Below are 24084 nucleotides of genomic sequence, written 5' to 3' on the forward strand. Positions count from 1 at the left end.
CGCACATCGCACATCGCACATCGCACCTTGCACATCGCACCTCGCTAGGGTTGCAAAATTCCGGGAATTTTCAAAGATGGAAACTTTCCATGGGAATAAACTGGGAATTTTCAAAATTGAACGTTGGCTCTTCATAGGGAACTTAAATATAGTTGGGGAAAGTATATTTGAGCATAATCTTGACTAAAACAAACCCCCCTACAGGCACTGTGCATTCCTCCATCACATGCACAGATGAGTAATATTTAACTCAACATTCCTGTTTTCGTTCTTCAATGAAACAAATAATTGTTCAATAAAATAATTAAAACTTGTTCTGTTCTACTTAAAAAAAAATATATATATATATATATATATCGAATATTTCCAAAATTCCCCAGCTTAACTTCCCATGGAAACTTTCCGCCCCTTTGCAACCCTACACCTCGCACCTCGCACCCTACACCTCACACCTCGCACCTCGCACCCTACACCCCTCGCACCTCGCACTCGCCACCTACCACCCGCACCTCGCACCCTACACCTCGCACCTCGCACCCTACACCTCGCACCTCGCACCTCGCACCCTACACCTCGCACCTCGCACCTCGCACCTCGCACCCTACACCTCGCACCTCGCACCCTACACCTCGCACCTCGCACCTCGCACCCTACACCTCGCACCTCGCACCTCGCACCTCACTGATATCATCATGAGCTCACCTGTGACACCTGTTGCTCCTCTCATCCCTCACTCTGTGCTCCTGTTCTCAGATGTCCAGTAAAGAGAGGCAGGAATCTCGTAAAGAGGTGGCTGTCCTCGCCAACATGAGCCATCCCAACATCGTGCAGTACAAGGAGTCTTTTGAAGGTACTCGCAAAACATTTGATTCTTTAGATTTAGATTTAGATTTCAATCATGAAACTGCTCTTCTGATGTTTCCTCTGCTCTCCAGAGGGCGGCTGCCTGTACATCGTGATGGACTATTGTGAGGGGGGGGACCTCTTCAAGAAGATCAACTCTCAGAAAGGAGTTCTGTTCTCAGAGGAGAAGGTAGGACCCCCTGTGGACTCAATCATATGTACTGGTGCTGATCCATGCCTATCAAATCATTATAATCAGGGGTGCACATAACTGGTACGCATGCGCGGCAAACATCTGAAATGCGTAACGTCACTTGTGTCACTAAGCGCCTTTGCGTACCGACGGACTTGTGAAGCTTTTCCAGAAGGAGTTTAGGGGACACATGTTGATGTAGGAGAGACATGAAGAAGAGGGGACACATGTTGATGTAGGAGAGACATGAAGAAGAGGGGACACATGTTGATGTAGGAGAGACATGAAGAAGAGGGGACACATGTTGATGTAGGAGAAACATGAAGAAGAGGGGACACATGTTGATGTAGGAGAGACATGAAGAAGAGGGGACACATGTTGATGTAGAAGAGACATGAAGAAGAGGGGACACATGTTGATGTAGAAGAGACATGAAGAAGAGGGGGACACATGTTGATGTAGAAGAGACATGAAGAAGAGGGGGACACATGTTGATGAAGAAGAGACATGAAGAAGAGGGGACACATGTTGATGAAGAAGAGACATGAAGAAGAGGGGACACATGTTGATGAAGAAGAGACATGAAGAAGAGGGGACACATGTTGATGAAGAAGGACATGAAGAAGAGGGGACAATGTTGATGTAGAAGAGACATGAAGAAGAGGGGACACATGTTGATGAAGAAGAGACCTGAAGAAGAGGGGACACATGTTTGATGAAGAAGAGGACATGAAGAAGAGGGGACACATGTTGATGTAGAAGAGACATGAAGAAGAGGGGACACATGTTGATGAAGAAGAGGACATGAAGAAGAGGTGACACATGTTGATGATAGAAGAGACATGAAGAAGAGGGGACACATGTTGATGTAGAAGAGACATGAAGAAGAGGGGACCACATGTTTGATGAAGAAGAGACATGAAGAAGAGGTGGTACACATGTTGATGAAGAAGAGACATGAAGAAGAGGGGACACATGTTGATGAAGAAGAGACATGAAGAAGAGGGGACACATGTTGATGAAGAAGAGACATGAAGAAGATGGGGACACATGTTGATGAAGAAGAGACATGAAGAAGAGGGGACACATGTGATGAAGAAGAGACATGAAGAAGGGGGACACATGTTGATGAAAGAAGAGACATGAAGAAGAGGGGACACATGTTGATGAATGAAGAGACATGAAGAAGAGGGGACAGCATGTTGATGAAGAAGAGAGCATGAAGAAGAGGGGACACATGTTGATGTAGAAGAGACATGAAGAAGAGGGGACACATGTTGATGAAGACGAGACATGAAGAAGAGGGTGACACGTGTTTGATGAAGAAGAGGAGAGGTGCAACGGGATTATGAAGAATTGAGAGGGGACACATGTTGATGTAGAAGAGACATGAAGAAGAGGGGACACATGGTGATGAAGAGAGAGACATGAAGAAGAGGGGACACATGTTGATGAAGAAGAGACATGAAGAAGAGGGGACACATGTTGATGTAGAAGAGACATGAAGAAGAGGGGACACATGTTGATGTAGAAGAGACATGAAGAAGAGGGGGACACATGTTGATGAAGAAGAGACATGAAGAAGAGGAGACACATGTTGATGATGAAGAAGAGACATGAAGAAGAGGGGACACATGTTGATGTAGAAGAGACATGAAGAAGAGGGGACACATGTTGATGAAGAAGAGACATGAAGAAGAGGAGACACATGTTGATGATGAAGAAGAGACATGAAGAAGAGGGGACACATGTTGATGTAGAAGAGACATGAAGAAGATGGGGACACATGGTGATGAAGAAGAGACATGAAGAAGAGGTGACACATGTTGATGTAGAAGAGACATGAAGAAGAGGGGACACATGTTGATGAAGAAGAGACATGAAGAAGAGGGGACACATGTTGATGAAGAGACATGAAGAAGAGACATGAAGAAGAGGGGACACATGGTGATGAAGAAGAGACATGAAGAAGAGGGGACACATGTTGATGAAGAAGAGACATGAAGAAGAGGGGACACATGTTGATGTAGAAGAGACATGAAGAAGAGGGGACACATGTTGATGTAGAAGAGACATGAAGAAGAGGGGACACATGCTGATGTAGAAGAGACATGAAGAAGAGGGGACACATGTTGATGAAGAAGAGACATGAAGAAGAGGAGACACATGTTGATGATGAAGAAGAGACATGAAGAAGAGGGGACACATGTTGATGTAGAAGAGACATGAAGAAGAGGGGACACATGGTGATGAAGAAGAGACATGAAGAAGAGGTGACACATGTTGATGTAGAAGAGACATGAAGAAGAGGGGACACATGTTGATGAAGAAGAGACATGAAGAAGAGGGGACACATGTTGATGAAGAGACATGAAGAAGAGACATGAAGAAGAGGGGACACATGTTGATGAAGAAGAGACATGAAGAAGAGGGGACACATGTTGATGAAGAAGAGACATGAAGAAGAGGGGACACATGTTGATGAAGAAGAGACATGAAGAAGAGGGGACACATGTTGATGTAGAAGAGACATGAAGAAGAGGGGACACATGTTGATGTAGAAGAGACATGAAGAAGAGGGGACACGTGTTGATGAAGAAGAGACATGAAGAAGAGGATGTTGCACGATAGGTCCCCTTTAACATGTGATTGTTCTTCTCTGTCCCCCGTCTTCTGCCTCTGGTAGGTCCTGGACTGGTTTGTGCAGATCTGCCTGGCTCTGAAGCACGTGCACGACCGGAAGATTCTCCACAGGGACATCAAATCCCAGGTACCACTGCAGGACCCCCCCTCACTGAGTTAACGTTGGTTCTGTTATACTTTATTTATCTTTCATTGTGTGCACTCAGAACATATTCCTGACTAAAGACGGGACCGTACAGCTCGGAGACTTTGGGATCGCACGGGTGCTCAACAGGTTAGTGACATTACATCACATATCGCTTTGATCCAGAGAGACTTACAAGTAGTGCTAAAACCATAAAGATTCAAACTCAGGACAACAAGGATATATTCATTCATTTCATTGAGTCAGCATTTCACCACTTCCTGTTCCCTGGTCTCTGAGCCAATGGGATCTCTCCACTTCCTGTTCCCTGGTCTCTGAGCCAATGGGATCTCTCCACTTCCTGTTCCCTGGTCTCTGAGCCAATGGGATCTCTCCACTTCCTGTTCCCTGGTCTCTGAGCCAATGGGATCTCTCCACTTCCTGTTCCCTGGTCTCAGAGCCAATGGGATCTCTCCACTTCCTGTTCCCTGGTCTCAGAGCCAATGGGATCTCTCCACTTCCTGTTCCCTGGTCTCAGAGCCAATGGGATCTCTCCACTTCCTGTTCCCTGGTCTCAGAGCCAATGGGATCTCTCCATAGGGTTTAGGAAATAGCTGAAATAAGGTCTGTAGTTGAGACGCATCACATTTTGTTCTAGGACAGGGGTGTCAAATTCAATTTCATCATGGGCCACATCAGCATTATGGTTGCACTCAAAGGGCCGGTTGTAACTTTAAGACTATATCATTAATTAATATAACTTCATAATTAACTACGTCTGAAAGCAGAAGTCTAGAGCAAATAATTGCAAGTCTCTTCAGTAAGAATGTCACAATATGATTTAAAAAGAAAAGCCACATTTTGAAAAAGAGAAGTGACATTTTGAAAAAAAAATCTATTTATGAGAAAAAGGCTAATTCTAAGAAAAAAGGCATATTTGGACACAAAAAGTCAAAGTCTGAGAAAAAGTCAAATTTGAGATGCATTGTGGGACATGTAGTTTATGGGCAACGTGCTTCTGTAAAGTAGCATGTAACCGTATAATAAACATATTATATTCTTTGCAAGCTCTTGTGGGGCCACATAAAATGAAGTCGCGGGCCGGATTTGGCCCCCGGGCCTTGAGTTTGACACCCCTGCTCTAGGACATTAAATCCATCAGCAGTGACCCCACTGGTGATTTCTGAAGAGTTGACGTGTCTGAGAAACGATGGTTGTTACCAAGTGGCTGAATAGGACTACAGAAGTCGTGGAGGACGTTGTACGTCATTACGCCGAACACGTAAACACTCCTCTAAGTTAGTTTGCCCTGTTCTGCTTGAAAGCAAGTCCCTGCCTCCTGCAAAGTGTTCAAACAAACGCTTCAACTCGTTCCATTTAGAATCTGTGTGTTTGAATATGGATCTGAAGTCGGCGTGACGTTGAAGTCGTGCTGCTGGACTCGGCTGTAGTTCCTTTATAGCATCACGTTAGCATTTAGCTTCTGGACATTAGAGTTATGATTAGAATATTATAAAAGTAGACGTGTGGAGATGATCCGGCTGAGCAAAACATTTATCAAACAGGTTTCCACAGATCTTATTTTTTACAATATTCCAAAACCCTCTGGAGAAATCCTGTTGCTTTTGAACTTCAATGGATCAGAAAACTGTTCTTTGACATGTTTCTGTTTTTCACAGTCATTTGTTTTTGCAATAGATGAGAGAGCGATGGAGATCTCTTTTTTTTAAGTGCTGCTAAGCCAAGTGAGGTTCCTCTGTGAAAGTCAGTCTGGAAATGTTTACAATGGACAAATGTGATGTTCTTAAAAGTTGCAAGGTGTTGAATTTGAAAATGTGTGTAGAGCACCTGATAGAGTGGAGCAGGGATGACGTGTTGTTGTAGGCCCTGAAGCAAGCTGCTGGTTCCCTCCACAACAAATATATATAATTACAATTATAAAAGTATTTTCAAACTTAAAATTAGTAAAAAAGTAGAGAAGACATGTGGAGATGATCCGGCTGAGCAAAACGTGCATTTATCAAACGGGTTCTTGTTGCTTTTTGTGGAGGGAACCAGCAGCTTCCAAAGGGTCGGACTACAGACACACGTCATCCCTGCTCCGCTCTATTAAGAGCTGGTGAGTTGGTTACGGCCTAAATGAACTCAAAAAGTGCTTTTTTATTTCATGAGATGACCAGATGGCCTCCTGGGAATCACATACTCTGAGTTCATATCTTTCCAAAGCCAATGTGTGTGAGTAATAAACCATGACTCTCTTCTTGTCTCCAGCACTGTAGAGCTGGCGAGAACGTGTATTGGCACGCCGTATTACCTGTCCCCTGAGATCTGTGAGAACAAACCGTACAACAACAAGAGGTAGAGTATGTGGAGTGTGTGTGTGTGTGTGTGTGTGTGTGTCGTTAATGAATATTTAATGCCAGCAGAACATGAGGGATGCAGGATCAGTAGAAGCCTCTTTAGAGAGATCCTGTCTCCTCTGTATGGAGTGAAGCTGCAGCAGGAAGCCACTATTGATTTCCTCTTTAATCCACTCTGCTTTACAGTGATTGAGTTACGTTACGCATCACAGTCCATCATGTCCCAGAAAGATCCCCTTTCTCCATTTATTGAGATTAGATAAAATGAGATGAGATGAGATGGAAGTTTATTTATCCCCGTGGGGAAATTCAGGCGTTTACATCAGCAACAGGTCAGAGGGAAAAACAGGATTCACACCAGGTAAAAAATAAAGATAAATACACTAAACAAAATGAAAAAAAAAAAAAAAATACAATAAAAAAAATTAAAGATTAAAATACACTATAAAAAATAATAATAAAAAAATGAAGAAAAAATACAATGAAAAAAATAAAGATTAAAATACACTATAAAAAATAATAATAGAAAAATAAAGATAAAATACACTGAAAAAAATAAAGATTAAAATACACTATAAAAAAATTAAGATAAAATACACTATAAAAAAATAATAATAAAGATAAAATACACTGAAAAAAATAAAGATTAAAATACACTATAAAAAATAATAATAAAAAAATAAAGATAAAATACACAAAAAAATAATAATTAAAAAAATAAAGATAAAATACACTGAAAAATAAAGATTAAAATACACTATAAAAAATAATAATAAAAAAAATTAAAAATAAATACACAAAAAATAATAATGCAAAAATAAAGATAAAATACACTGAAAAAAATAAAGATTAAAATACACACACAATAATAATGCAAAAAATAAAGTGATAAAGTAACTGTTGAAACAGTCATTTGAATGGACATGTTTACATATTTGGATTGCAAATACAAAGTGACTGTTTTGTGATTGATGTAAATCTTCCCTGAACTGATCCTTGTCTCCCCCCGTCCCCTCTGCAGTGATGTTTGGGCCCTTGGGTGTGTCCTGTATGAAATGTGCACCCTTAAGCATGCAGTAAGTACTGTGTGTGTGTTTTATGCAGCATTCATGTTGTTTAGCTGAGTCTGGGTTCTTTACACCGTCTGTCCTCAGCCCTGTGATTATTGATCCCGTTGCAAACACACCTTGTTTACCCAGCTTTAACCTCAGGGCTGTTTAATTATGAAAACATCAGCCCTGCGTTTGCTCCGTTTCACACAGGAAATTATTAGCCCTGTTTTTATCAGACTTCCAGGGGAATTACCCCCCCCCCATTTCTCAAATGTAGTCACTGATATTTAAGGTGGTATGTTGCATAGAAAGGAAATAAGGAGGTGATATATGATTTTGGGGACACATGTTTATGTAGAAAAGACATGTGCATTCTCCATCCAGAATATTCGTCTGGTTTATAAAATGTAAGAAAATTGTGTAAACGGTCTTTACATTTCTTTTTGTTTTGTTGGAACCCAAAGGTCTTCACTGTAATATAATATAAAACACAGAAAGGCAGAACGTGTCCTTAAATCAAAGGCCACAAAAACTGATTTGAAGACTTTCTTTGCTTTAAAATCACTTCTCATGTCTCCCCCTCTCCCTTAATAACCCCTACCGTATCCCTTTACTGTGTTCCTCTAATGGCCCTCAGTATTTCCCCACGTCACCATCGTGTGTTTCTCCGCTCAGTTTGAGGCCGGCAACATGAAGAACCTGGTTCTGAAGATCATCCGGGGGTCCTACCCCCCCGTCTCCCTGCATTACTCCCAGGACCTGCGCTCTCTGCTGGGCCTGCTGTTCAGACGCAGCCCGAGAGAGAGACCCTCCGTCAGCAGCGTGCTGGAGAGACCCTTCCTCTGTTACAGGATCCAGAGCTTCCTCTCTCCTCAGGTACACTCACACTCGCACACTCACACTCGCACACACACTCACACTCACACTCACACACACACTCACACACATACTCACACTCACACACACACACTTCCTCTGTTACAGGATCCAGAGCTTCCTCTCTCCTCAGGTACACACACACACACACACACACACACACACACACACACTTCCTCCCTCTGCTGCAGGATCCAGAGCTTTCTCACAACTCAGGTACACACACAGACACACTCTCATATGAACACACATGTACACACACCACAGGTAACACACACACACACACAGGTACACGCTCCAGGATCCAGAGCGTTCTCACACCTCAGGTACACACACACACACACACACACACACACACAGATACACGCTCACACACAGAGGCACTCGCATACGAACACACACACACACACGTACACACACACACCACAGGTATCACACACACTCACAGACCACACACACACACACACACACACACACACACACACGTACACACACACACCACAGGTATCACACACACTCACACACCCACACAGACCACACACACACACACACACACACACACACACACTAATCAGTCACTTGGACTGGATTTACATGAAGCTGGTTTAAGTAAAATCATGTTCTCTCTCTCTCCTCTGATTTCAGATCATCGCTCAGGAATTTCGCCATAATTTTCTTCACAAGCTGCCTAAAGTGGGCGTGGTGCCGGGACCAGCAGGTAGGACACATGTGGGGGGGGGGGGGTGGTTGTGTGACGGTAGTTTCCACATCGTGACTGTGAAGCAAGTTCCTCTCTTTGCATTTCATTCAATCTTAAGAGCACAATAAAAGCATCTTTTACTCTGAAGCCGCTCCGATCAATATATATAATATATAACACGTATTTAAATCAGAGACTTTGAGTTTCTCCTGGTTTTACTTTGGGAGGGGGAAACCAGCACGATAACCCACCCACCCCTGGCTAATGGTTACACCAGCCAAAAAAACATTGTGACTAGGCCCGTCACCATAATTAATTTTGTTGGACGATAAATGTTCCCGGAAATTATTGCGATAAACGACAATATTTCAGACGGAACTTTTTATTGAACATTCAACATTGCAAATGAAATGTGAAATAAAATTTAAATATATAAATTATATATAAAACAAATAAAGCAAATAAATTAAATTATAAAAAATTAATTAAACACTTAACCAAAACAATAAATTAAATAGACTCAGGCTGGAAAACAGCGCTCTCTTGTGGCCAAAACACGCAATTGCATCTGTGAAAATGCAGCTGTGTGTGAGCCCCGCCCCTCACAGCGTGCCTGGCTGTGTGTGAGCCCCCCCCCTCACAGCGCACCTGGCAGTGTGTGAGCCCCCCCCCTCACAGCGCGCCTGGCAGTGTGTGAGCCCCGCCCCTCACAGCGCGCCTGGCAGTGTGAGCCCCCCCCCTCACAGCGCGCCTGGCTGTGTGTGAGCCCCTCACAGCGTGCCTGGCAGTGTGTGAGCCCCGCCCCTCACAGCGCGCCTGGCTGTGTGTGAGCCCCTCACAGCGTGCCTGGCAGTGTGTGAGCCCCGCCCCTCACAGCGCGCCTGGCTGTGTGTGAGCCCCGCCCCTCACAGCGTGCCTGGCAGTGTGTGAGCCCCGCCCCTCACAGCGTGCCTGGCAGTGTGTGAGCCCCCCCTCACAGCGCGCCTGGCTGTGTGTGAGCCCCCCCCTCACAGCGCGCCTGGCTGTGTGTGAGCCCCCCCCCCCTCACAGCACGCCTGGCTGTGTGTGAGCCCCCCCCCCTCACAGCGCGCCTGGCTGTGTGCGAGCCCCCCCCCTCACAGCGCGCCTGGCTGTGTGCGAGCCCCCCCCCCTCACAGCGCGCCTGGCTGTGTGTGAGCCCCCCCCCTCACAGCGCGCCTGGCAGTGTGTGAGCCCCGCCCCTCACAGCGTGCCTGGCTGTGTGTGAGCCCCCCCCCCTCACAGCGCGCCTGGCTGTGTGTGAGCCCCCCCCCTCACAGCGCGCCTGGCTGTGTGTGAGCCCCCCCCCTCACAGCGCGCCTGGCAGTGTGTGAGCCCCCCCCCTCACAGCGCGCCTGGCTCAAATGCTGGTCACATCCTTATGTAAACAAACACGCAGGTTTTTATAAAGATGGATCAGGACAAAGAGAGAGTTCTTTGTTCCTGTTTCAGAGTCTCTTTACACAGAGGACACATTTTGCATAACAGGTGAGCTTTAATACTGAATAGGAGCTTGATAAACAGCTTCAGTCAGTTGCGTGCATATAGGATATACATATGTTTGTGTTCTGGATTGTGGGAACTGGTATTTGGATCTCTCTGTCTGTACACACAAACTGAAAGATTGACAATAAAGTTGACTTTGATTTGACTTGAAATATGTTCCTTGTGTTTCCAGCCAAGCGTCCGACCCCCGGCTCCATCCCCCCCGCTCAGAGGATCACGAAACCAGCCTGTAAATACGGAGTGCCTTTAACCGTGAGGAAGGACGCCGCCAAGAGACCTGCAGACAGGAAGCCTGCCGTGAGACAAAGACCTGTGAGTTCACTGTCTTTCTGGTTCTCTCTGGAAAAACTGTTCGATATTGAGCTCATACGTCAGAGGAGGCCGTGTGTGTGTGTGGACTCTGATCCCCCCCGTTATGTGTTGCTTAGGCCCCTCCCCCTGCAGCCCCCCCCAGGAGAGTGAGTCATGTGGAGGAAGAGAGGAAGAAACATGAGGTACAGCTGAGACCCTCATCATTTTATGTAAAGCGTCTTTGAGCGAAAAGCGCTATAGAAATCAAAAAAGTATTTTCTGACGCCTGATCTCTACCTCCATGTTCTCCCTGTTTTACACGTTCTCCGTGTTCTCCATGTTCTCCGTGTTCCCTATGTGCTCCATGTTCTATCTCACACAGGCTCCGCCCTCTACTGGACTCTATGGGTGCTACTCTCATCAATGATACGCGAGCGTTCACACACTGAAGTTGTATAAACGTAGCCGGCCAATCAGGGCGAGCCTACCTGAATGCGCGCGCAGGCTCACAGTATATAAGGCGGCTCCGCCTCCGGTCATCCTTTTCTCTTCAGCGAGCGAGAGAACACCTGACAGAGGAACATTTTAGAAAAAAGCTAAAGAAGAAGCATCTCTCCTCCATGGAGTCGCCTCTTCAGGAGACCCGGGTCCTTCGTGCCCTGGCTTAATAGAGGGGCGCCGATCCCCATCGTCTCTGCTTCCAGTGTCTGGGGCCTGACACGCACCGGTGGGACTATTTCAGGAGCCACTACGCCTCACCGCGTGGCGATGACACCGAGGCTGAGCTCGAGGTGGTGGAGATGGGGACCAGGGTGTCGAGGCGACGCCTTTTATGTTCGCCATTCCTGCGGTGCGATGGGCTCCGTTTGCCGGGGAGGAAGATGGCGAGGACTTCTCGTTGTCGGGCACTTCCGGGTCCGGGGCCCAGGTCTGTCCGCCAGGATTTCCCCCTGGTGATGACCATGGCAGCGGAGCGTATAGGGCTACCGCTCCCCCCACCACCACTGCCGCTGAAGCCGGTGAGCCGCCTCCACCAGGGGTTCTACGGCCCGGTCCGCCCGGCGCAGCCAGCCTTCGTGTCGCCCCCGTTGCCAGATATCTGGCAGTGTGTGGAGGCGTTGAGGCGTCGTGGCGGCAGCCACTGTGGACGAAGGCTCCGGTGGCTGGTATGGTGGGTATCCTCAGGGTGCAGGGCTGCACGGACACAGCGTGTCCCTGCGTGCCCCCCCCTTGATGAGAGCCTGGCAGCCCATCTGCTCCCACAGGCAGCAGGATGGGCGGAGGGTAAAAAGCCTCTGACCGCTCTGTCGGTGCACCCGAGTTGCCTTTTGATTTGGGGTGACCGTAGCGGGGCGACACTCAGACCGAACCCCTTTGTTCCCAAGAACCTAAGGAGTTCGTTCAGGTCGAGAGCTATACAGTTAGACGGCTTTAGTCTTTCACCCCATACTGGGGACAGGGAGGCTAAATTGCACCTCCTCTGCCCGGTGCGTGCGCTGGCATGTTATGTAGGGCGCACGGCTTCCATTAGGCGCACTGAACAGCTGTTTGTGTGCTTTGGGGATGGTGTGGCCGGTAAAGCTCTATCCAAGAAACGCCTGACAGGGTGGCTCTGCGAGTGCATTGCACATGCCTATGGGCAGGCGGGGAGAGCCTTCCCCACGGGGGTCCGTGCACACTCTACACGTGGTATGGCTGTGTCGACAGCCTTGTTCAACAGCGTGAGTGTGGAGGACATATGCACGGCGGCGTCTTGGTCTACGCCAGGCCCCTTCATAAGGTTTTATCTCTTGGACATGTCTGGCTCCTCCCCAACACAGGACTGGTGAGAGGAGGGGGGCTGTGAGTCAGTAAGCTGTATCTGACCCCCTTGGACATAATGCACTTATGTTTTCCCATGCTCCTTAGGGACCCGGGAAACGTGGTGCGCATTAAGCCCCATACAGGGCCGGAAGACTCTCCCCACTAAGGTCCATGCACACTGGAGTTAAGCATGTGAGTGTGGGGGACATCGTACACTTACGTTCTTCCCATGCTCCTTAGGGACCTGGGGAACGTAGTGCGCAGTGTGTAGTCACTTGCGCTGGCACCTGCAGGGTGGAGCTATGGGCTTATTCAGACCAATTAGGCTCTACCCAGCCAAGTGAGCTGCGGCCCCGACTTCTCCACGGTCACAACCGGGTGATAGGAAGTTGAGGTGCGGTGGCTATTAACCACAGGCCGGTCAGGGGCAGTGTGGTGGGTCGATGTTGTAGGACGACAGGGCGTTTATCAGTGTTTCCCACAGAATTTGATTCTATTTGTGGGGGCACCGCACCGCACCCCCCCCCTCAAATAAGATAATACATGTGAGTTCATGGCTACTGTAGACAACGTTCTTGTTGCTCTGTGTTGTTAATGAGTGAGACACACCGGAGTGGAGGATCTGTGGGGTTTATTCTCCCAACAATATCATTTACAATTTAGGCATTTAGCAGACGCCTTCTTCCAAAGCGACTTACCCATTACAGGGACATCCTCCCTGGAGTGACTGAGGGCTAAGTGCCTTACTCAAGGGCACACTAGTAGTGGTGTTCCAGGCAGGATTTGAACTCGCAACCTTCCGATCATCAGCCCACCTCACTATCCATTAGACCACAACAAATAATAATAATAATAATAATAATAATAATAATAATAATAATAATAATAATAATAATAATAATAATAATAATAATAATAATAATAATAATAATTAATATTAATAATAAAAAAAATGTATGGGAAACACTGCGTTTATCCATCGGGGCTCCACCCACTGCACCCATAGAGTCCAGTACCCTCTACCTAGGGGCCCTGTCTTCCCTATGCCGCTCGCTGAAGAGGGTGTAGGATGACAGTCAGGAGCCGCCTTATATACTGTGAGCCTGCGCGCGCATTCAGGTAGGCTCGCCCTGATTGGCCGGCTACGTTTATACAAATTCAGTGTGTGAACGCTTGCATATCATTGATGAGAGTAGTACCCATAGAGTCCAGTAGAGGGCGGAGCCTGTGCTTATAGAACTAGGCTTACAATACGTAACCCATCGTTCTCTGTCTTCTCCCTGTTCTCCCTGTTCTCCCTGTTCTCCCTGTTCTCCCTGTTCTCCCTGTTCTCCATGTTCTCCATGTTCTGCCTGATGTGTAACCTCCTCACTACACAGTTTCTTTAACGTTTCCCCTCCTGCTGCAGGACGGCATGAGGAAGAAGAGGATGGAGCTGATCGAGAAGGAGAGGAAACGGAGAGAGCAGGTGGGTTTACCTGGGTGAGGTTTTTAAAAGAAAAGGGGATTTTATTAGCGAGTAATCTGACTAAATGTGTGTCTATTAAATCTTCAAAGAGGCCCTGTTGTGCTTCCGGTGGTTGCTCCCTCTCCTGCAGTGGGTTCTATTGGCTTTAGTGCATGTAAATGGTCTCTAAATGCTAAAATCCCTGTGTTCCCTCCAGAGGGAGTTTCTCTGTGGTCTTTTATCACAATATAGATATAGATATTTTGCCCAGCCCTATAGGAGAGGCTGGGATCAGAGAATATTCAAATGCATTTACTAGTTTTGCTTTGAAATATGAACGTGTTCAGCTCTCACTGATGCGTGTCATTGCTCCCTCTCAGATGGTCCTGTTTAAAGCGGAGCAGATGAAGAGATATGAAAAGGAAAAGGTGGGTGATTCAATACTTTACCTAATTGAGTTTCAGAATCTTTTTTAAAATGTTCACAAATTAGGTAAACTAAATACTACAAGCTAATGATTGAAACAGCTTTTGTATTAAAAAATATTCTGTCCTGAACTTTTTACAAGTGGTTTCTTGGTTATTTCTCTTTGTCAAAAACAGGTGGTAAGGATAAATGTCCTCTGTGTCTCTAACTTAAAGTGAAGTAATGATGAACCTGTGATCTTCTAACAGATCAACCGGATAAACCAGGCCAGAGAGCAGGGCTGGAGACACGTGCTGAGCTCCAGTGGAGGCAGCAGCCCCGAGAGGAAGGTACTGGAGCACCTGATCATTATCCCACCTTTTACTTACAAGTACCTCCAGGTGTCACCTTCACCTGAACTCGACCTACGAGACGAGACCATAATAATACCTCAGTCTCAGATCAAGGCTATAATCAGGGGTGCACATAACTTTTTTAGTGAGTTACTCAGATGAGTACCAGGAGACAGTGTTTGGTACTCACCCCACATGAAGCGTGGTTTTAATAAGTGCAGTCTTCCTCACTGTCCTCCTCAGTGTCTCCTTCACTGTCCTCTATTTACACTTCTTGCATGCTAGATGATGAAGATGATGAAGATGCACCTCCCTGTCTCTTTTTAAGCCTCCGATTTGCTTTCTCCAAAACTTGTTGCCAAAACTGTGAAGTCCTTGCATTTCCTGAGGCCAAGTTGAAGGATCAAATACTAAGAAATTATCACATGACTTGAAGTCATATCTGATTTCAGAGGTGGGAAGTAACAAAGTACATTTATTCAAGTACTGTACTTAGGTACAATTTATGCTACTTTGTACTTCTACTCCACTACAGTTCAGAGGTAAATCATGTACTTTTCCTCCACTACATGTATTTAATACCTTTAGTTACTTCACAGATGTGGATGAATGATGTGAAATATAATCAAGTGTTAAATCAGACTTTAGTTCCACCTGGAGTAAATCCACAAGCTACCCTGCAGTATACAAAGTCATTCAAACTCATTTTTAAACACTTTAATGATCAATAATTATAAAACATATCATATACATTATTATGAAATGGACCAATCTGCAAAATGACTACTTTTACTGTCGCTACTTTAACTAGGTGTTGATGATAATACTTTTCTAATTTTACTTGAGTAACACTTCATCCACCTAACCCTGTCTGATTTCAAACTCTTCCATTAACAGCCTGAGTAAGTTTGCAGCTGTGTGTTTTACTCCACTTTGTTGTAAATAAAACTGCAGCAGCTTGACCACAGAGCGTGAACGTTGTGATCAGCTGATTTTGCGCAGTTCTCCAGTGTGTGCGCGGGGCACAGAATGTGCACAGGGGAGTCTCCCACTGCAGCCAGTTGATGTAGTTTTGGTACAATTCTGTTGTACACACCGACGTTAACAGCAGCCCCGTCTGTGCACATGGCGACCAACTCTGTCGTCCAGTGATCTAAGCCTCTTTCTCCTGTGAAGCTTCACAGGTCCGTCGGTTATGTCCTGCGCGGCACAGCCAGCACCCAGTTCAATCAGTCATAGAAAGTCCGAAGATTTTTGCAGGGAGCGAAACGGCAAAGTGGCTGCTTAATGTCTTTGTTTTTTTTGGACATGTCTAATAATTTACTCCACTGAGTGTTGACAAGAAACACGTATAGACAAAATATGTGTTTTTGTTTTGATGACCTATCAGGTACGCAAAGGCGCGTTGTGACACAAGTGACGTTACGCATTTCAGATTGTTGCCGCGCATGCGTACCTGCGTACCAGTTATGTGCACCCCTGGCTATAATGTTGCTTACATCACAGCAGCTCCATTTGCCACGTCAAAAAAGTCATAATTTTTTTTATTTTAAGAAAAGTCAGATTTTTTTTTTTTGATTTTAAGGAAAAAAGTCATAATTTTGAGATTTAAAAAAAAAAAATCAGAATTTTCACTTTTTTCACATTTTTTTTAATAAGGATTTTATGAAAAAAGTCAAGATTTTAAGAATTTTCAGATTTAAAAGAAAAGTCAACATTTTAGAGATTTTCTGAAAAAAATCTGAATTTCAAGATTTTATGAATTGTGAAATTTTATGAAAAAAGTCAGAATTACGGGATTTTTATAAAAGCAAGAATTTTAAGAAGGAAGTCAGAATTGGAGATTTTCAGAAAATTCCGAATTTTGAAACATTTCAGAATTTCAAAGTTCTGTATACTGTGCTCCTCCTCAGTGTTGTGCTCACCTCCTCCTGTGCTCCTCCTCAGTGTTGTGCTCACCTCCCCCTGTGCTCCTCCTCAGTATTTGTGCTCACCTCCTCCTGTGCTCCTCCTCAGTGTTTTGCAGGGGGGGGGCAGAGGGCCGCCCCGTGCTCAGTTCAGGGTCCGGGTTACCTTCCCAGTAAAACCCCGTACGAACACTACCACGCTGCGCTGGACCAGATGAGAGGCGCGTCTCCGGCACCAGGCAGCCCGGCACGGTGCGTTCAGGGACTCAGAGTTCACTGTTATTTATTTGTTTATTCCACACATGGCAGTTATTTTAAAACAAAACATGCACACTTATATATATATATATATATTATACTGGTTGTGAAATGAAATAACCATAACAAAAAGTCTTCATCAGTAGGACCTTTGAATATAAAAGCTGATATCCTGTACAGCCCCTTCCCTGTATTTAAGGAGATTTCAGTGTGTCTTCTGGTCCCCTGCAGGGTCCCGGCGGCTGCAGGCCCGGTTCTGCCCAGCAGCCCGGCCCGGGTCCTGAACCCGGACGCCATCAAGAGGGAACTGCAGCGTCTGCAGCACGGCTCTAAAGCTGCTCACATCAGCCGGTCAGTGACAGCACCCTGATCCAAACAAAACACATGTTGAGGCTTCATTAGAAGAAAACGGGTTTCTCTAAAGAAGTCTTTCTTTAAGTCTTTTTCCATAAAAACCTTCACTTAAGTATTTCCAGTTTGTTTCATCCTTATCTTTTACTTGAGGAAATCCAATAAAATTCCACACCAACCAAAGTCTTTTCTACCTACAGACTTCCAATCAACAATCATTGCGTCTGTCTGATTTCTATTGGCTGTTTTTTTGCAGATCAAATCTACTTTTTTAGTGCTTTCTTTTATTGTATTCCTGCTGAAGTATATCCCTTTCCTCCCCCGAGTTATTTGGTTAATTGTTTTATTTTCATCTGCAAATGTCCACTCTCTAAAGGCCAGCTTTGTGAATACATCACTCGTGTGACTACATCAAGCACATGTCCCGTATGAACTGTACCCTTTAATAGCTTTGAATCAGCTGCAGTGCTGTTAAGCTGTTGCAGTACATTAAGTGTAATACTTGAGGGAAACTTAAGGTATTTTAATGCATTTAGTTGCCCTTGATTCCATAGTGTTGACAGTACTGATACCCTTGTTGTATGTTCAGGTCCCGGGGTCACATGGCTGCAGGACGGGCCTATCAGGTGGAAGAGTTTCTGCAGAGGAAGAGAGAAGCCATGCTCAACAAGGTGCGAGCCGAGGGACAGCTGGTACGTACAGACACTTCTGAAGAGATGTTAAGGGACACATGCTGAGAGAAACCCGTCACATTTAACCCATGAGACCCTAAGTGACTCACACTGAACAGTCGGTCATAGGCCAGGTCATGTGACTTTGTGTTCCCATAATTACATGTCCAAGATGTCCTAGGAGCCCCATCCTTTCATAAAGTAGAAGGTCTGGGTTGTTATGGGTTGAGTTTAAAAAGACCTTTGACTTGTTGAGATTTTGCAGCTCGAGCCGGATCAGACCGGTTCTGATGTTTTTATATAAAGCTCCAGCATGTCTGTGATTCAGGTCCAACTCCACGGGGTGATTCACGAGTAATAAGACGTTACATGTGTTTACAGGCAGCCAGGGAAGAGATGTGGGTTTAAACATCACTATATTGAATGTACATGCTGTGATAATGGATGGACATTAGCTCCTGACCCCTTACTGTGACGGCACGATGTTCTTTTATTCAGCTTTTCACATGTATACAATCTTCTCTGTAAGCCTTCTGTAGTTAACAGTGATCACAAATCAAACATACATATTAGTGGATAATACCTTCAAACATACTCCAACATACAATTTGAACATTAACACCAGCAGGGCTATGGGGGTGTACCTGCAACCTATTCAAACAGGGGGGGCATAGAACAAAAGACATCCACATCCCTTCTAGACGAATGATGGTCATATTGGTGTAAAATGTATTATCCATTTTTCCCATCTCCACAAAAACCTTCCCGGCTGCAGTCTCAGAGCGAGGGTTATCCTTTCCATCTTAAACATATCATAACCGATGTCAATCCACTCCTCCAAAGTAGGTTTTGGCAAGATGTTTTAAATGTGGTTAAATGAAATGAAACGTGAACAGGGAACGCGGCAGAACCTGGCAGCGACGTACGGGAGTCGGGGGGGCTCGATCCGCTTCAGGAGGCCCAGAGCCAACCGGGAGGAGGAGGTAGGAGTCGACAAAACTCCCATAATGCACCCCTGCATCTCAACTCATGACCCCTCCCTGCACACCGAGCGCTGTGACATGATGTTTATTATTTTGGCTGTTATTGATCACAGCTGTGAACCCATTGTTATTGTTTGTTTGTCACATTTTTAATAACCACTGCTCCTCCTTTGTGTTCGCTGTGGATTGGATGTTCATCTTGTTTACTGCAGGATTTATATTTTATTCTGGCTGATGTGTTAATGCTAACATCATACCGTGCTCTGGGTGAAGTGTTGATGCTAACATCATACCGTGCTCTGGCTGATGTGTTGATGCTAACATCATACCGTGCTCTGGCTGATGTGTTGATGCTAACATCATACCGTGTTCTGGCTGATGTGTTGATGCTAACATCATACCGTGTTCTGGCTGATGTGTTGATGCTAACATCGTACCGTGCTCTGGGTGAAGTGTTAATGCTAACATCGTACCGTGCTTTGGGTGATGTGTTAATGCTAACATCGTGCTCTGGCTGATGTGTTGATGCTAACATCGTACCGTGCTCTGGCTGATGTGTTAATGCTAACATCGTACCGTGCTCTGGGTGAAGTGTTGATGCTAACATCATACCGTGCTCTGGCTGATGTGTTAATGCTAACATCGTACCGTGCTCTGGCTGATGTGTTGATGCTAACATCGTACCGTGCTCTGGGTGAAGTGTTGATGCTAACATCATACGGTGCTCTGGCTGATGTGTTAATGCTAACATCATACGGTGCTCTGGGTGAAGTGTTGATGCTAACATCATACCGTGCTCTGGCTGATGTGTTAATGCTAACATCATACCGTGCTCTGGCTGATGTGTTAATGCTAACATCGTACCGTGCTCTGGCTGATGTGTTGATGCTAACATCGTACCGTGCTCTGGGTGAAGTGTTGATGCTAACATCGTACCGTGCTCTGGGTGAAGTGTTGATGCTAACATTGTACCGTGCTCTGGGTGATGTGTTGATGCTAACATCATACTATGCTCTGGGTGATGTGTTGATGCTAACATCATACCGTGCTCTGGCTGATGTGTTGATGCTAACATCATACCGTGTTCTGGCTGATGTGTTAATGCTAACATCGTACCGTGCTCTGGGTGAAGTGTTAATGCTAACATCGTACCGTGCTTTGGGTGATGTGTTAATGCTAACATCGTGCTCTGGCTGATGTGTTGATGCTAACATCGTACCGTGCTCTGGGTGATGTGTTGATGCTAACATCATACCGTGCTCTGGCTGAAGTGTTGATGCTAACATCATACCGTGCTCTGGGTGAAGTGTTGATGCTAACATCATACCGTGCTCTGGGTGAAGTGTTGATGCTAACATCATACCGTGCTCTGGGTGAAGTGTTGATGCTAACATCATACCGTGCTCTGGGTGAAGTGTTGATGCTAACATCATACCGTGCTCTGGGTGAAGTGTTGCCTCGTAATTATCTCAGGACAAGGTTTTCAAGAAGCACCAAATCACACATGGGAAACGCAACGAGAGAAATCCAGCTGACGAGGAAACGTCATAGAGAAAAGCAACCACTACAATTAATGATCAATAACAATCATTTATAACTTGAATGCAGAAACGTGAAGATAAAACTATAATTATTTTTAAATTAAGTGAAATGATGATCCTTCATCCGTCTGAACTAAACTCCCATAATGCACCCCTGCATCTCGCCCTCATGACCCCTCCCTGCACACCGAGCGCTGTGACATGTTGGTTATTATTTGGGCTGTTATTGATCACAGCTGTGAACCCATTGTTATTGTTTGTGTGTTCGCTGTGGATTGGATGTTCATCTTGTTTACTGCAGGAGTTATATTTTATTCTGGCTGATGTGTTGATGTGATGATGTGCAGATGTTGATATAATACCGTTTAAGGAGTGTAATTATCTCAGGAGAAACTCAGGGATTTATCAGCTGGTTCAAGAAGTACCAAAACACACACGGGTAACACAACGAGGAAAACCCAAGTAAATAAGACCACATCATAAATATGGTATTTTAGGTGCAACCTTTATATTTCCGTAGTGTTTCGCCCACCAGTGTGTTCCCTAACGCTGGAGACTAAGAAGCATTGACTCGAGGATTAGGGGGGTTCTTCCTACAAGAACATTTCACATTTTTCAATTGGAAATCTAAGATTTTACATCATTTTCAACCCTTTCTATAATCATGTGTGGGAAAGCTAGAGCAAATACAACATTTAAAAACAACTTCAGACAGAATTGACTGAAGTCCAACTGGAACCGTTAGAATTGAAAAAAGCCACGAAAAATCACAATCTTTTGAACTTATTTTTGGTGCAACTTTTATATTTCTGTATTTGTTCCCTAACGTTGTTGAAGACTTGGAAGCATTAGTCCAACTGGAACCGTTAGATCTTCAAAAAGCCTTTAGTTTATTAAGAAGCTTTCTCACATTTTACATCCATGCTGCTGCACCTGTTAGACTGAGACTCTCTGTTTGTCCTCAGGAGTATCTCCAGACTGAGACTCTCTGTTTGTCCTCAGGAGTATCTCTCCAGACTGAGACTCTCTGTTTGTCCTCAGGAGTATCTCTCCAGACTGAGACTCTCTGTTTGTCCTCAGGAGTATCTCTCCAGACTGAGACTCTCTGTTTGTCCTCAGGAGTATCTCTCCAGACTGAGACTCTCTGTTTGTCCTCAGGAGTATCTCTCCAGACTGAGACTCTCTGTTTGTCCTCAGGAGTATCTCTCCAGACAGAGACTCTCTGTTTGTCCTCAGGAGTATCTCTCCAGACTGAGACTCTCTGTTTGTCCTCAGGAGTATCTCTCCAGACTGAGACTCTCTGTTTGTCCTCAGGAGTATCTCTCCAGACTGAGACTCTCTGTTTGTCCTCAGGAGTATCTGTCCAGACTGAGGCAGATCCGCCTGCAGAACTTCAACGAGCGTCAGCAGATCAAAGCCCGGCTCAGAGGAGAGAAGGTGAACATCTGCTTTATATTTTGTTACTGTAAATTTGTATTTCCACATTTAACAATTTTTATTTCTGTGAAAAATCTCACTGGCCTCCGACTTGAGCTTCAATCTCAGGATCCATGTATTTATTATCCTCTCAAGAATAGTAGTAGTCAAAAAAAAAAGAGAATTTGTTGGTGTTTTTCAAAAAATCTAAAAATGTCAGACTTTTTCTCAAAAATTCGGACTTTTTCTCAAAAATTCGGTCTTTTTCTCTAAAAATTCTGACTTTTTCTCCAAAAATTCTGGCTTTTTCTCAAATCAAAAAATTCTGACTTTCTCAAACAATTCGGACTTTTTCTCAAAAATCTCAAAAATCCTTGCAGGTTGATGACGAGAAAGTCAGTCACTTACATATGTTAAGGGCGAGGTTAAGTAAAGCCTTGTAAGTCATTAAAAGCACTTTAAAATGAATTCTGAAGGACGCCGGTAACCAGTGCAGTGATACGGTGCAATGGGAGTTTTCTGACGTTTCCTCTCCTGTGCTGTTGTTGTTGTGTTTCAGTACGACAGCGACGGGTCAGACAGCCAGGAGTCCAGCGAGGAGGCCGAGCTCAAGAGGAAGAAGATCGAGGCGCTAAAAGTGAGGATTACATTAATATGTCACATTGGAAGACTTATAGGAATAAAGCTTTTTGACTGCCGTTCTTTGCCATAACTTAAGCTAATGAAATAACCCTGCTTAAAGCTGGGGTAGGTAAGTTTGAGAAACCAGCTCGAGTGCGCTAGAATTTGAAAATACACAACCGGAGAAAATCTGCCACTTCCTTACAGAGCCCCTCCTCCAACACACACGAACGTGCACATGACCAATGAGGGCACGAGATAAGTTTGTGCACAGATGGAAGGCTGACAGGCAGGTAGGCCATCCAGTTATTTTAGCCGGGCCGGCTCAGATGATTGGTCGTGCTTTTTACAGTACTACAGCTTCCACTGATGATATTTATTTATGGATTTTTTGTCAAAGCACTTCAGATATTCATTGCTATCGGGATGTTAAGAGCATTCCATGGAATATAACAAGTGTTTCTGAAGGGAATGACCTACCCCACCTTTAAGTCATGGATGGAGCTATTATTTAAAAAAGTATCTTGTGCTTGTCTTTATCCTGCATTCAAGTTATATATTGATCTTATACATCATTCATTGTTTTTATCCATTTAAAAGTATTTTTCTAAGCATTTTATTCTCGTTAAAGTCAATTAAAACCTTCAGACTTTTCAGTCGTCAGATCAAATTGAATATTTCCTTTTAATTGATTTCTGCCAAAACCAATCATTTAGGTATTTGAGTGAAACCCTGCATGCCTGTGTGTTTGAGGGATTGAGAGAAGGTGATACAAATACATGTTGGTGAAGTTTTAATCTCGCTATCGTCTCGGACTTATAGGAATAAAGCTTTTTGACCGGCGCTCTTTCCTATAACGTAAGCTAATGAAATCACCGTGCTTAATGGATGAAGCTATTACTTTTTAAACGATGTTTTGCTTGTGCTTCTCCTCCCGTCAGGCTCAAGCTAACACTCGAGCTGCTGTGCTGAGAGAGCAGCTGGAGAAGAAGAGGGTGGAGGCGCTGGAGAGGGAGAAGAGAGCCTGGGAGGAGCACGTAAGATCCATCTCCATCTCTATCTATCAATCAATCACATTTATTTATACAGCACATTTAAAAACAACCCACGTTGACCAGAGTGCTGTACAGGGAACAAATACAATATATAGATATATAGATTTATAGATTGACCATCTGCTGTCATGGAAAGACCAAATTGAATATATAGCACAATAACTAGAAACATATTTTTAATGCTATTTTATTTCTGTTAGAGAACTCTCCGGCTTGAGCTTCAAGATCAGGATCCATGTATTTATTATCCTCTAAAGAATGGAAGTAGTCAAAACTAAAAAAGATCATTTGTTGGTATTTTTCTCAGAAATCTGACTTTTCTGCCGCCTGAGGTCTTTTGGAGCGAGCAGAGAAACTCTTCTGCTCTTTACATCTGTGATTTAGTCTGTTCTGCAGTACAGCAACTCTACCTGGTACAAGTGTCTGACAACGGCTTTAAAATCAAATCTGCTCCACCTGTTAGAAATCTGCTCACAGACTGTAGGTCACCCTGTCAGAGACTTCCTGACTCACAGACCATAATAACCTGAGAGGCTCCAGCAGCATCCTCTGGACCCAAAGCATGCTCTGACAGAGAATCTGAACTGCTACCATCTGATGGAGATCACTAAGGTCTGTCTAAAGCATCCTCTGAGCTCCAGTCAGCCTGAAGCATCCTCTGTGCTCC

General features: G+C 44.7%; 1 protein-coding gene across 1 annotated transcript in view; it reads left to right on the forward strand.

Annotated features, from left to right (window-relative positions):
- nek1 (NIMA-related kinase 1) overlaps positions 1-24084 on the forward strand; it is a 33114-nt gene that overhangs the window by 1316 nt on the left and 7714 nt on the right. Inside the window, exons 3-22 of the mRNA XM_034150954.1 lie at positions 754-850; positions 936-1033; positions 3723-3806; positions 3886-3953; positions 6075-6161; positions 7185-7239; positions 7891-8091; positions 8737-8809; positions 10488-10627; positions 10744-10809; positions 13818-13877; positions 14237-14284; positions 14531-14611; positions 16631-16773; positions 17011-17130; positions 17720-17822; positions 18698-18784; positions 21679-21762; positions 22301-22378; positions 23304-23399. Coding sequence (XP_034006845.1) covers positions 754-850; positions 936-1033; positions 3723-3806; positions 3886-3953; positions 6075-6161; positions 7185-7239; positions 7891-8091; positions 8737-8809; positions 10488-10627; positions 10744-10809; positions 13818-13877; positions 14237-14284; positions 14531-14611; positions 16631-16773; positions 17011-17130; positions 17720-17822; positions 18698-18784; positions 21679-21762; positions 22301-22378; positions 23304-23399 — 1869 coding nt within the window. The remainder of the gene's footprint in view (positions 1-753; positions 851-935; positions 1034-3722; positions 3807-3885; positions 3954-6074; positions 6162-7184; positions 7240-7890; positions 8092-8736; positions 8810-10487; positions 10628-10743; positions 10810-13817; positions 13878-14236; positions 14285-14530; positions 14612-16630; positions 16774-17010; positions 17131-17719; positions 17823-18697; positions 18785-21678; positions 21763-22300; positions 22379-23303; positions 23400-24084) is intronic.

Source organism: Trematomus bernacchii, unplaced genomic scaffold (genome assembly GCF_902827165.1).
Source record: "Trematomus bernacchii unplaced genomic scaffold, fTreBer1.1, whole genome shotgun sequence".
Classification (NCBI taxonomy): Eukaryota; Metazoa; Chordata; class Actinopteri; order Perciformes; family Nototheniidae; genus Trematomus; species Trematomus bernacchii.